The following is a 14,393-nucleotide window of genomic DNA, read 5'->3' as shown; positions in this document are numbered from 1 at the left end:
GAAAGTAAAGTACCATACAAAAAAAAAAAAAAAAAATCTCTTCACAATCCGCACTCTAAATACTAATTATTATCTTAAATATTTATAATCCACTTAATAATATAAAATTTACAAAAGAAAAAAAAAAGTGAAAAAAAATTAACTAGTACTTTATTTCTTGAAATTAAAATACCATACAAAAAGAAAAAGAAAAAAATAAAGATAAATCACTCCACAATCCACATTCTAAATACTAATTACTATTTTAAATATTTATAATCCACTTAATAATATAAAAATTACAAAAGAAAAAAAAGGTGGAAAAAAAATTTACCCAATACTTGATTTCTTTAAAGTAAAGTACCATACAAAAAGAAAAAGAAGGAAAAAAAAATATAAAGATAAATCACTCTATAGTCTTGAAAGTAAAGTACTATACAAAAAGAAAAAGGAAAAAAGAAGAAGAAAAGATAAAGATAAATCATTCCATAGTCCACACTTTAAATACTAATTACTATCTTAAATATTTTAAATTCACTTAATAATATAAAATTAACAAAAAAAAAAGTGAAAAAAAAAAAAAATTTATCAGTACTTGATTTCTTGAAATTAAAGTACCATACAAAAAGAATAATAAGAAAAAAAAAAAGATAAAGATAAATCACTCCACCATCTACACTCTAAATACTAATTATTATCTTAAATATTTATAATCCACTTAATAATATAAAATTTACAATAGAACAAAAAAATTTACCCAATACTTTATTTCTTGAAAGCAGGGACAGAACCAGGATTCGAATATTGGGGTAGGGGGGGGGGGGGAAAGCTTAAAACCAAAAAATTATAAAAATAAAAACTAACATTTATTTCATATTCAACAAAATACTGCATACAAAATAAATATTTCTTAAACATTTCATATTATAAAAAACAAAGTATAACATGCAAAATAAGTGTTTCTTAAACAATAGTAATGTTAAATTGTTAATCATGTGTTAGATTTACCAACTAAAGAAATGGACTTCTCAAAAAAAAAAAAAAAAAAAAATCTAAAAGAATGGAACACAATTACACAACCACGCCCACAACATGACACCAATGTTTCTACTCTCTATAATGTTTGCTAAAGCCATGATTTAAATAGTTATTTAATGCTATCTAATTATTGACTATTCTCTTCAAAAAAAAAAAAAAATTATTGACTATTGGCCACACAAAGACTTTGTTTTTTTTTTTTTGAGAATCGGCCACACAAAGACTTAAATCACAACCACACAAAGAATTAAATTAAATCACAAGAGACAAACACAAGTTCATATATATAATATATTGGCCACACGGCCCACACCACACAAAGTGACAAAGAGTCAAAGACAAAGTTTAATGACTCAGTACCAAAGACTTTGCTCTCAAGCTCAAATACAGTACTCACATAAAGTAATAAAGTTATGCATTTATTACTAGCTAGCTTAGACAAAGTTTTGTAGTACTCATAAACTCAAATAAAGTTTTGCCTTTATAGATAAAGTAATAAAAGTATAAAACCAAAAAAAAAAAAAAATGTCACAAACAGTCAAACACAACCCAAACTACGGTCACAACTCACACCAGTCCCTAAAAAACGCAGAGGGTAGAGGCAAAGCAATAGAGCAGAGAAAAAAAAAACACAAATATGAACTTGAGAGAGGAGAGAAATTTTTCAGATTCACCATACCTTAGCCGATTCAACTCGTGCGTGAGTGTGAACACCAGCAGATGTAGATCGAGGATCTGAGGAACAGCAACAGCAGCAAGCCACCAATTGTAAATCGAATCTGATATGAGAAACAACACAGCAGCAACAGCAGATGGCAGTGATGGAGGTGTTGAGGTTTTTTTTTTTTTTTTTTTTTTTTTTTTTTTTTTTGAGAATTGGAGGCATTGAGGTTGAGTGGAGGAAGAATGAGGTAGAAATTTTGGGCTTGTAATTTAGGTTTTCTGGAATTTATTGTTTTGTGTGTGATTTTTGTTTAGTCCATATTTATTTTTTTATTTTGTAGTTGGGGCATGAATTTTATTTATTGATTTTTTTTTTGTAGGTCACTATCTAAATATTTTAGAGGAGAGCCAAAAATATATATATTTAAGGGCAAATCTTAATTTTTTGTATACTGTTTTTTTTTTTTTTTTAATTTTTTTGTTTGGGGGAGGGGGGGGGGGGAGGGGGAGGGGGGCATGGCCCCCCTCTACCTTACTGTAGGTCCGTCCCTACTTGAAAGTAAAGTACCATACAAAAAGAAAAAAAAAAATAAAGATAAATCCCTCCACAGTCTACACTCTAAATGTTTACTATCTTAAATATTTATAATCCACTTAATAATACAAAATTTAGCTGCACAGAGCTTTAACCTTTTTTGAGGATAAACGACAGACGTAGAGGTTTAACCTTTCATGTACACAATTGTGGAGGTGGGTCAGACCTTGTATGTTTTGAGCTACATGTGGGTGAGAGAGTTTAGACTTAGGTCATAAATCATAATGGCTGGGTTTGGGCTTTTTGTCTATTTTGAGAAAGTAGTCATTTGTTTTTAAATAATTACATTTATTTGGTCTAATTGTTAACCTTAGCCCATATCAATAACTAATAGTAAAAATAAGTTCCTATAAGTTATTGGGAAATAGTTTTTTTAAAAACTTAATGAAAATGGCTTAAAAAACTAAATGGAAGCTTAGAGCGCCACATGGCAAGACCTTATGCATTCCCACATGAGCTCTTTGCTTTTATATATAATATATATATTGATTTTTAATTCACCATGGTTTAAGAATTGTATAAATTGTTCCTCAAAAAAGAAAAAAAAAGAAAAGAAAAATGGAATCGAACCCCATGAAAGCAAATGAGGTATTAGGTAAGCAAATGTTAATACTAATATTGATGATGAGATGTTGTATACTATAACCTTTGTATATATGATATGTGTTTGGATTGGGCTGAAAGCTGCGACTGCGTTTTAGCTTTCGCGTTTTGCCTTTTTTTTTTTTTTTTTTTTGGGTTAGCTGCAACATTTGACTAAGTCTTCCGTGAACAGTGCACTCCTGTACTATTCACAGGTCCCACAAATTACACATTTCAGCAATTTTTTCATTAAAAATGGATCCCAGAATACTATTTACACATTTAAAAATTATTTCGCTACAGTGTTTTCAGTTTTAGTTTTCAGTTTCAGCAAAAATAAACTCAATCCAAACGGACCCATGATTGTAGTTATTTTTCCAAAAAAAAAACAAATTAAAAATAAAAAGAAACCCGGTTTATTACTAAAATTAAAATATCATCCCAAAGAAAAAAAAAAAAAAATATATATATATATATATATATGCAACAAAGTGAGAAAAATAAAAGGATGGAGTGCAAGATCAGTAGCTTCATTTTGCTGCTTAAAATTACCCTAACAAATATCTATTAAGACCTTTATTTAAAAAAGAAAAAGAAAAAAGGAAAGAGTTTTGACCGTTCGACACTTAATAGTCCGTTTGGATTGAGGAGAGAAGAAAGGGGAGTAAAGTAGAGCAGAACTCTACTCTACTCTCCTCCACTCCCCCTCCTTCTCCCCTCAATCCTAACAAGCCCTTAAGTTCAACCGATCAAACTTCATATATTCTAAGGCATTTTTTTCTAAGACTTTGAAGTTGCTTTTTTGAGATCTAAAAGACAGGATCTAATATGAAGATGGACAGTTCTTAAGACCTTATTTTCAAAATCTGACAGTATATAAAGTTCCATGATATTAGATACACCTTTATTTATTATATTTGATATGAAACATGAAACAATTTTTCAAATGGAGAAGAACCTAATTCATCTCAACTTTTCAAGTATGCTTAAGCAAGTACTCTGCTTTCTTCCGCACGAAGCTCCTGTGGCATAAGATTTTTGCGTTAAAAATTTTTCCATGGTACCCAGGTGCCTTTTAACACAGTGAATTCAATTAAAAGAAAAGCATAGTGCAATTCGACATGCTGTCATTTATTTAGAACAAATATACATAACTAAAAACTTACATAACTAACAACTTCCACATAGCTGGCCTCAATTTTTGCAAACCAAGTGAAACAGAAACAAAGACAACTAAAAACAAAAGAAAAAAACCCTTCAATTAGTCTAAACACTATTTACATCTTGTTCTTTTACATCAAAGAATTCTCCATAATTATTTATACGCTTCCAATCCATGTACATACATCTAGATACTACACACACTAGTATGTACAAGTGTGTATTATTTTATTCTGTACTACTACACCTTCTCTTCGTCCAAATCCATCACATAGTGGCAGTCAGATTTATATACCATGGCTCATGAACACTAACTGACACGGTGGCAGCCACCACTAAAACTTCAGCAGCTTCCACCACCCTCTTTGTCAACACAGCAGCTCCGACTTGCCGCAATGCCGTTTCTGCTAATTTTATTCCACGAAGTCCGCTCCCACCCAGCATGACTCCTCTAGCAGCCAAATAAACAGCGTGAGACACCTTTTCAAACACGGGATCCCCAGCTTGCAAGCTCTTTGCTAGCATCCTGGCCATTACTACCCTCCGGGACTGAAGCTTCTCGGTGTCTACCACTTCATCACCATGTTCTGGGAAGACACTGATTATTTCAATAATTTGTTCAATACCTGCATCTTCAACACGGTCCAATAGATCCAAAAGTTGCTCAGTACACTTTGATACTATGCTTTCCATGTCTGCCGGGCTGGCTATCACTTTTTCACTCAGGAGGGTCTGTCGACAGATTAAAATGCTGCATTTTACATAACTTTACATAAGTAAGCAACTCATTCGAAAAATTGAACAAACAATATTAATGACGAAAGACTGTTGTAATATATAGAGGATTAAACCATTTGAGTTGTGATTCAAAAAATTGAAGAAATTTCAAAATTCGATGCTGAATGTGTTTTTACCCTCTGTATATATAAATAATCAATACATACATTCCCATATGATATTGCAAGCCTTTTTACCTTGTTGAAATTACAATAATCTTCTGGATTTGAGCCTGAACAGACCTCAACCTTAAGAGGTTATGCATAAAAGTCTCCGGCAGAGCTTCTTGTGTTAGACCTACTACTCCATTTACCAACTTCAACAAGCCAAGCCTCACCAGCAAGTCAATTTTCCCTCCCTTGCACTCTGGTTGTTGATTTCCTGAATCAAGGACAGAACCAAGTTTATAAAGACTCAATGCGACAACAGTTGCAACTTATTTCTCTTCTCAAATTCAATATGAAATGTCAATTTTTTCCATCAAGATTCAACATTTCCATTTTTTGGATGCTCAAAACCAAGTGTATCAAGACAAACGTCAATGCCAAATCTGTAACAACATATTTCTCTTCTCAGTTTCATTACTAAATGTCAATTTTTTTCATCACGATTTAAAATTTTCCATTTTTTGGATGCTCAAAATCCTTTGTTATAGTTTCCCATCAGAAAATAACTAAATATTGAATCCAAAATCATACCAGTGCTCTTCTCAGCAAGGCTTCCATTTGTTTTAACTGGAAAATTTCCACCAGTTCTAAGGGCGGTGGAAGGAAGAAACCCATGTGTTGAATTTTCATTGCTCATCAAAGCAGCAAGAGAATTTGTGTGTTCTTCCCATTCCTGATCTTTGCAATCCAAAAGGGAAGAAAGCCACCGCACCGTCAATGGCAGAGAGGTAAATGCTTCAGTTGGAGATCCATAGCGGTTGGCAAAAGCATTTTTAAGGTAATCCAAGCCTGCAGGACCCTTTAACAAAGGCTCCATGATTCTTAAACGTGCTTTGCTTATATCTTGCTTAAGCACCTGTTGAAAAGGAACACATTATATGAAATGCAGTTACATTAGCAGACATGCAATACACCAAAAAAGACAATTCTTTTTGACAAGTATCTCTGCAGAAGAAGAAAAATATATAAATGAAAACTAAACATGGGCAGATCATGCAGTTCAAATTCTTTGCAGTTCTCATTTTAAAACATCAAAGACCTGCCACTAGTAAGGTGCAAAAACTATCCTAAGGAAGTGGTTTGGATGATATAGGTAAACTTTCCAAGGCATGACCATTAACCATAACAACTGGTGTAGTAGGTAATCACCAATCCTAGGTCAACCACTCATTTTATAAAAGCTTGGCTATAGAAGACTCTAGCAGCATCAGTAAGAGTTTATCATGCTGAAAAAAAAAGGGAAACTGGAACTGAGACAACTTCAACACATGAACCATAAAAATAACCATCGATTGTCAAGTGAAAATAAAGGACCAATCTTGTAACAAGTAAAAAAAAAAAAGCAGTGTCAACTATGACTGGTAACAGACACAATCTGTTTTGGGGCTACAGGGCTGAAGCATCTTGTAGCAACCAAAAAAAAATTATGATGAAGAAAGTGAGGCCATATATGATGCATATTTCCCTTCCCAAGTAGGGATCGCATATGTGCTAAGCATGGAAATAAGGAAATCCAATCCCAAACTCCCAACATTTTACTTGAATATGTCTATAAATATGCTTTATTAAGCAAGTAGGCAACCAACATGATAAAATGCAATTTTTATTTTCCCTTTTAAGGATAATTCCAGATCAAACCACAAAGCAAAAACAAATGAAAGAGAATGCATGAAAACACACCTGAATCTGCTCTAGGACAAAGCGCAGACCCTTGATCATTGCAATGACACATGAATATTTTGACTCATTTGTGGCATGACATATCTCAAATAATTCATTCAATAACTTCTGATGATTGGCCTTCATTTCATCATCACCAGCTGGTGCGGAAAGCTTCTGCAAAGTTACCAATGCAAACTCTAGAATCCTTCCAAGGTAATCAATGTCCAGGTTACCTGACTTCAGCACCTTCAGGAGGGAAGAAAAGAAGGGTTAATGTTTATTAATGATGGTTTTAACAGTAATATCAATTACTGGCTGCAGCAATGGAATTACCTGAGAGAGCACCTCTATATCAAAAGCGTCAGTAACTTCTTGTTTCCAGCTCTGTGGAGCCATCTCGCACAGTTCCTCCCTCACTTCCCTCATGAGTTGAATGACCCGATCATAGTCAGGATCATCCTGTTTCATGGATTCTATGATGCCATCCCAGAAAGCATTCTCCATTGTAGCTCTTATCTTTGCCTGCAAAATTATGAGGCAAGAAAATGAATTACCCAAAATAATAATAATAACAATCAGCAATGTGTGAACTTCATGTTTCTGCATATTGACAACAGGACCATGCATTTTTTTTCCAGGTGAGTAAAAAATTACCATATAAGTGACTATAAATATATAAAAGGGTCTTGGGGTTATAATATGTTTCAGTCACAAAATATGAGTATCAAGTTGTTAGGGCATGGCAGAAAATAAGTTTAGTGAACTTTAAAACACCTACACTCAATACTCCAGCAAAGCAGCAGCAGCAGAAGAAGAACCAACATACAGAGTCCTCCATCATTCTCTTGATAAATATGAAGGAAAAAAAAACATTATACTCAATTACTAACCTTGATACTCTCTTGATCTTCATTAGTGACACTTGGGCTATCTGAAGAAGCATAGCGCTGCTTGTGAAGGAATTCATTTACAATCAGTTCATTCTCCGTGATCACCTTTTTACCTGAAGAACCCAGTTGACCATCTAAACTGCTACCATGTGTAGAGACATCAAATCCTTTCACTGGGGAAATATCATCTTCCTTAAATAGGGAGCGAACTACACGGCTTGGCTTCTCAACACCCTCAATTGGATTACTCCTGTTATCTGAGCTAGGAAAAGAAGGACCAGCTGAGGAACTAGGTGGGCTTGGAGTTATGAAGCGTGTGATTGGTGATCCCACTGGGCTTCCATTTTCCTTTGCTTGGAAGTACTTTGATCGAGTTTCAGATAGAGCAAATTCCATACGCTCGATCCCCGCATCTCCACTCAGGTGTTTCACCTTTTCCCTCAAGAGTTTTTGATCTTCTGTAACCTGCATTTCCAAACATCCAAACATAACCATTAGTAAAATCTATGAACAAAACTAAAACCTATCAAAAGAACAGTTCAATATCAATGCCTACAAAAATTTTTTACAAAATTAGCCTGCATCAGGAAAACATCTTCTCTGAGTCATTTAAAAGCCTGTTTTTAGTGACAAAAAACAAAGTTGACTAATGGTAACTTCCAGCAGTTGCATGCTGCAATGCTTTACAAAAGCCTAAAACAATAATTGCATGTTTGATGATTTCTCCAGAAAAGATTATTAATAAAAGGGGGGCTAAGGGCAAGACCTGTTTCTGAATAGCCTTCATATCATGGGTAAGAGCACCACTCTCTCCTTCTGGAGTCAGCTTGCAAGTTTGAATCATAGAGAGCTCAAGCTGACAAGCTGCCCTCACCAAATCATCCTCCAACAACTGAGCATCCTTAACCTTCCACACCACAAAGCAATTTAAGTAGGAGCACCAAGCTTTATCAAATGCTGCAAGCTGAGACCTGAAGGTCCAACGTTTTTGCAATCCAAAGTCAGACTCTTCATCAGAACTTTGCATGGGCCCCTCCAGTATAATCTTAATCAACAACTCAAACTCTCGAATAAATTCCTCTGCAGACTTGGCCAGAGCAGTTTCACGCTCTCCTTGACCACTGAAAACTGCATCTGGATGACCCAATATCATGTAAGCACAAAGAACCAGTCTCACTGGATACCTAGATATTTTTTCTGGGCTTCTGGCTGCCTCCCTGACAGAGCCTCCTTTCTTTACATCTCTGCTCCTCATAGAAGTCCTGGGAGTAACCCTTTTCTTTGGGGAAGCAACTCGTTTAAGAAGGTGGTCAATGTTATCCAAAATGGCATGATTAGCAGAAGAAACAGCCCTGGAGACCTTCAAGCGGCTCTCAAACCGGTCAACCAAAGCTTTCACTGTTTGTAGGGTAGCAGATGATTCAATCAGAACAGCAAGCTGATCAAAAGGCACTGACTTCACAGACTGCTCATTGATTTTCAAAGCATCATATGCTTTTGCCAAGGCTAAGGTAGTTCTCCTCAGCTTAAGAAATCGCCTCCAACACCTAATAGAGCAACATATTAGGATAAGAAACATTCAGTTTCATCCAAGAGAGAAAAATTGCAGGACAACTAATTTTAAAAAAATATGTTGTTTTTTTCCAAAGAAAGGAAAAGTGTTGGATATGTTTAACTTCATTTACTAAGTTCTGAAATTGATAAAATTATTTGAGCACTGAATTCAAGCAATGCCATTAGGCAGTTGAATATGCATTAACTTCAAATTAGACTTTTGGTCAAAAAAACTTCAAATCAGACATACTAAATTGCAATAATATCATAATTCATAAAAAGCATCGCGTAATGCAAATTTCAAAAATTATTTCCTCTTTAAAAAAAAAAAAAAAAAAATTTTAAAAGTGGCATTATTGTTGTCCTAAAAAATCAATAAGTTCTTGAAAATAGAAATATTTTCTTCATATCGATATCTGCAATGCTATAAAGACATTGTAACAAACTTGTCATTCATCTCAAAAGCATAGACCAGATATTGCAGGCATTAGGTAACTCCATCAAGTTCACATAACAAATAAAAAATATCAGCAACTACGCCCATACAGAGCTAAATGCTATAAGTTTCTAACCCAGCTCAAGAATGCACAATAAAAATTAACAACAAATGCTTTAGAATTCTGTAGCAGTTTTTTCCTTTTTGCATATGGAAAAAAATTCTGTATTAGTAAAGTTGGGTTATATACCATGCTAATTTTCTGGAGAGATGATCAGCCTGCCTGTGCATCCTATTCCACTTGGTGTGAACAGGATTATTTAGTCTTCCTCTCTGCCTCAAATATTCTGCTCTTTGTCTCTTTGCCTAAGTATCATAATAATTTATGAGAAACAATACTAATCAAAATAAATTATGAGAAATAATAAGATAATCAAGCCCCATGAAGGCCACATCAAGAAAAAGTAGATAAATATAATATAATATAACTTCAGGCAACATGCATACCCTCTGAAGTCGATCTTCCAACTGTTCCCTCATTCTCCTTCTCTCAACTTCACGTTGGTGAGAGACAGATTTAGCCACCCGTCGCACTTGCAACATCCGAGCACGTGCCCTCTTTTTCTCTGCTTCCAGCAAATCCAGTCGCTTTGTCTCAGCAGCTGCACGCTTCTGTTGAATTGCAGCACGTACACGCTCCTTATACTTGCTATCCCGGGCCATCCTTCGCAATAATGATTGAGATGACCTCTCCTTTAGTGTGGCTCTTCTTTGCCTGTAAGCCTTGAGGATAAGCATTCTATTTACTTCTGCCTGCTGAACCCGTGATTCCACTTTTGTGCCAAGTTTCTCACGTTCCTTCTCAAAACGCATTTGTACCCCAGTTTTAGCTGCTTGCCGCAACTCATCCAACTTAGCTAGCCGCGTTTGGGCCTTTGCCAAAATGCTCAACCTGTTGGTTTGATAACAAGTAAGCTTAAAAGAACAAACATCCTAGAATTTCAACAAGCAAAACATACTTTGGTTCTCATCAGTGTAAGGAAAATGTTTCTTTATTTACCTAAGAAAACATAAGAATCACAGGAATCACTTGGAGGACATATTTGTAAGTCTTTGCTGGAACTTAATCCACCCTTATATCCAATTCCAATAATCAACAATCAATGATCTCTTTTGAATTCCAAGTTTTTCTTTTAATCTAAGTTCCATAATTGACAAATGTGAGCAAGCAGCGAATGCATGCCAAGGCAAGACATAGCAAGTCACAGCCAGGTAGTTATTTCCGACACCGATAATACAATGAGGATGAAAATTTTGGTTAATGTGGTTCAGAGTTATACATCCCAATTTAGTGATGATAAATATATATAGAAACGTATTTCCATTGAGATGGAGTATTTATGTGTTCTCATCTCCCACCCATAATAAATGCACCATATATTCCCCATACACAAAATCAGATTTTGAGTTTGTAACTCTTCTTAATATCTTGGTTTTTCTCTTTTTTAATAAATATTTTGTTTTCATATCTCATGTAAGAAGAAAGGACAATGATGTCACATCTGGAACAGAAATTTATATTCATAGTAGAGATGTGTATTGGAGTAGTTACTAAGATCACTAATGAGTGGCAAAGTTATAAAGGACAAACTTAGAGATGAGGCTATTGGAGACAACTCAAAAGTTCCATATAAGCCATTTGGATGAACAAGTAGACAATCAAATGGAAATACAGAAAAGCATTCATGCACAAAAATTCTACAAAACCATGCCTAAAGGTTGATGCGCAATACAGAAGAATGTATGATTGAGATAAAAAAACGTATGCATGTTTGGTAATGCATTTTCTAACCGCACTTTTTCAAAGCACAGCTTTTTTAAACTTCAATTTTTTCCTAGGTGAAGCTTTCTGAAACAACCCCATTTTCAAAAGGCTGAAAAATAAGTTATGCAATACAAAAATATTACCTCTTCTGCTCTGCAGCTTGGAGCTTCGCTTCAAGGCGCTGACCAAGATCTTCCTCATTAGACGAGGACCGTGATGGGCTTCTAGGCTTCGCTCGAGCCTTGCTTGACAATTTCTCATAGTATTGCTGCACCCAAAACAACATGACAGAATAAAGCTCATGTAAGATTCACTATTCAGAGGGACTAGGAACAATAAAATTAAAAAATTAAAAAAAACCAATGTAGGATTCAGAAAATGAAAACACAGAAATGCCTGCAAAGTGAATTTTTTTCATGGAAATAAAGATAGTGATTACAAAAAACTATTTTAAATTCAATTCAACAAGTAATCATGTTTTTTTTTTTTTAAGGAAAGAATGTTAAAAAGCAAAATAATTTGAAAATGGAACAAAGAGAGGCCCACCAGACATGTGAAAAGGAAAGACCAGAAAGTGCAAAACAGAAAAAATTCAAACAGAAGAAGCACCCACCTTTACCTAACACCCCCCCCCCCCAAAAAAACCAAAAAAAAAAAAAAAAAAAACCTTCAATACAAAGCTTTTAACTTTTAACCTCCCAAAAAAATTTTATTTATAAATAAATAACATAACCCATGATTCTTTGAAATTCAAGAAGCTTATATCCAAATCCTATTGGTTACTAAGAAAAAAAAAAAATCAGAATTTTGATCTGGCTCCTGATAAAATTACAGACTGTACCAACTTCTATGAAACGATCACACCGTTTGGTGATCTCTGAAGATTTTTTTGTAAATGAAACTCAGATTGATAAGTCTTCAAAATGTTTAATTAACTAATCAGCACGTTTAAAACAAGAATCTTTAACTACCTGAAGAATTAATTGGCTCAGTTAAGTTCCAAGTAATTTCACAAACCAAGAAATTCTAGTTATTTCTTTCCCTTGAATTTGATTTTCTCAGTAAATAATCGAAAAGTTAAGAAAATAATCCATAACCAAAATCTCAGAATAATCATCAATTTAACAACAACAACAAAAAGGCTCAAAATTCAATTTTCTGAGAAAACAAACAAACCGACTTTTTTTTAATTAATCGTAATTAACATGACATTATGATAATTGTATTTAATTAACGAAAAAAAAAGAAGAAGAACAGTAGAGCTGAGTCTTCAATTTCAAGAACCAGACCAAAAAAGAAAGGTTCAAAATTCTCAATCTTTTTCCGTTAATTTTCTCAGTAAACAAACACGAACCTTTTTGTTAGTGATAATAGTAATTAATTAAACGAATTCAAAAAAAAAAAAAAAACAGCTGAGAAGAGTAAAGTTGAGAGAGAGTCTTCATATTCAAGAACCACACACCAAAAAGAGAGAGAGAGAGAGAGAGACCTGGCGGCGAAGATCGGCATGGCGGAGCTTGGTTTCGATATCTTCGACAGTAAAGTTCTGAGGGGACTTAGACTCGGAGAGTCTCCGGCGAAGCCTGCGAGGCAATTTGGGCGAAGAAGAGGAGGACGAAAACGACGTCGCACCACTGTCATCCAGCGGAAAGTCCATTACCATCGCTCCTCCAACAACCACCACTTTCCCTTCTCCTCTTCCCTCAGGCGGCGGAGGCGACGTCGACGACGACGACGGAGACCACGATTCCACTCCCCCAGCCATCATCGATACGCGAAAGCGATCACAACGACGTCGTTTCAGTCTCTATATATATAGAGAAAGAGAATCAGATCGATAACGATAATTGTGGAAAGATCACGAAAGACTGAGCAACACAACTCTTCTTTTATAAAAGGCTGCGTTTGGTGTTTTCAAAATATGAGATAGAAATAGAAATAGAAATAGAAAAGAAAAGAAAGAGAGTTTGGTTTTGTGTTTGTGTTTGTGTTTGGTTTTGGGTTTGGTTTTGGTTTTTGTAATAAAGAAAGAGATTTGTTTTCTTTGGGTGTTGTGTGAAATACTTTACTTATCCATGCCACGTTGACAGAGGCCCCAACGGTACTCTATCTGCTCCTACTTCTCTTTTTCTTTTTCTTTATTCTTTTTTTTAATTATGACTTTAAAATTTGGAGATGTTTAAATTTTTTTTTTTTGAGAAATTAAGGTGTATAATCTAAGATTAATCTACTATCACAACAATTTTCACAACTTTTACCACAACTTACTTACGTGACGAGTTATAAGTTGTGGAAATAAAACGGTGGGTCTATGATTCTACTACTCATTAGTCGCTACATGACAAAGTCGTGAAACTAGTAGTGACTAGACTTACTCAAAATCTAAAAACCCCTAACTTTAGAAAGTAAAATTTAAATTCTTAATAATTCAAATGTAAAATTTAAATACCTCAAATTTCTGTAATTTGCAATTTTTTTTTTTTTTTTCTGTTTCTGTTTCGGTTTTTTTTTAATAATATATATATATATATATATATATATATATTGTCCTTAATTCCTTGAGCTTTGGGTTGCGTTGCTTGGTTGAATTGCTTTGCTTAGTTCAGTTGTTGTTTGTGGACTGCTAATGCCCCTGGGCCTACCTTTTTTTGACTTCAATGCCCCCTGGCCCCCCGCCTCAGCGCCTTGTGTTATGTCATGTTATTTATTTTTTGACCATTTTGTCAAAACAATGATGATAATAATTTCATAAATTAATAATAGGCTTTCTTTTTGCTAAATATTTGGTTTTTGAAAATTATTTTATTACAAAACTTTTTATGCCTACTTATTTAATTATGTGGCATTTTTTGAAACTTAATTTTGTTAAAATCAAATTCTTTACCATTTAATAGAATGTTCAATTCAAGTTTGAGAAAAACGAGTTTGAGATTTACCACTTACCACTTCGATAAAATTGGGTTATAATTTAAACTATATTTTGAGAAAGTCAAATTTCAAAAAATACTATATAACTAAATAAGTGTTACAATAAAAACTTTTTAACAAAATAATTTTCAAAATT

General features: G+C 34.2%; 1 protein-coding gene across 1 annotated transcript; it reads right to left on the bottom strand.

The window, feature by feature from the left end:
- Positions 1–4,091: 4,091 nt before the first annotated feature.
- Positions 4,092–13,327, bottom strand: LOC126715901 (uncharacterized). Its single transcript, XM_050416747.1, has 11 exons — positions 12,819–13,327; positions 11,473–11,597; positions 10,012–10,456; positions 9,755–9,870; positions 8,281–9,061; positions 7,515–7,979; positions 6,958–7,146; positions 6,643–6,870; positions 5,494–5,818; positions 4,993–5,176; positions 4,092–4,769 (listed from the first exon to the last, which is right to left on the bottom strand). Exons 1-11 carry the CDS (start codon positions 13,095–13,097, stop codon positions 4,286–4,288), a joined length of 3,621 nt encoding a protein of 1,206 aa, XP_050272704.1. The 5' UTR covers positions 13,098–13,327; the 3' UTR covers positions 4,092–4,285.
- Positions 13,328–14,393: the final 1,066 nt, after the last annotated feature.

This window comes from Quercus robur, chromosome 2, assembly GCF_932294415.1.
Source record: "Quercus robur chromosome 2, dhQueRobu3.1, whole genome shotgun sequence".
NCBI classification, from domain to species: domain Eukaryota; kingdom Viridiplantae; phylum Streptophyta; class Magnoliopsida; order Fagales; family Fagaceae; genus Quercus; species Quercus robur.
This window is presented reverse-complemented; position numbering and strand designations above follow the sequence as displayed.

Bases quoted from the DNA above. Each gene is read 5' to 3' on its own strand.
- LOC126715901 (XM_050416747.1), bottom strand. From the start codon at position 13,097: ATGATGGCTGGGGGAGTGGAATCGTGGTCTCCGTCGTCGTCGTCGACG. The intron at 7,147-7,514 runs GTTAGTAATTGA...ATAATTTTGCAG, and splicing joins AAGATCAAGAGAGTATCAAG to GCAAAGATAAGAGCTACAAT. The intron at 6,871-6,957 runs GTAATTCCATTG...TCCCTCCTGAAG, and splicing joins ATATAGAGGTGCTCTCTCAG to GTGCTGAAGTCAGGTAACCT.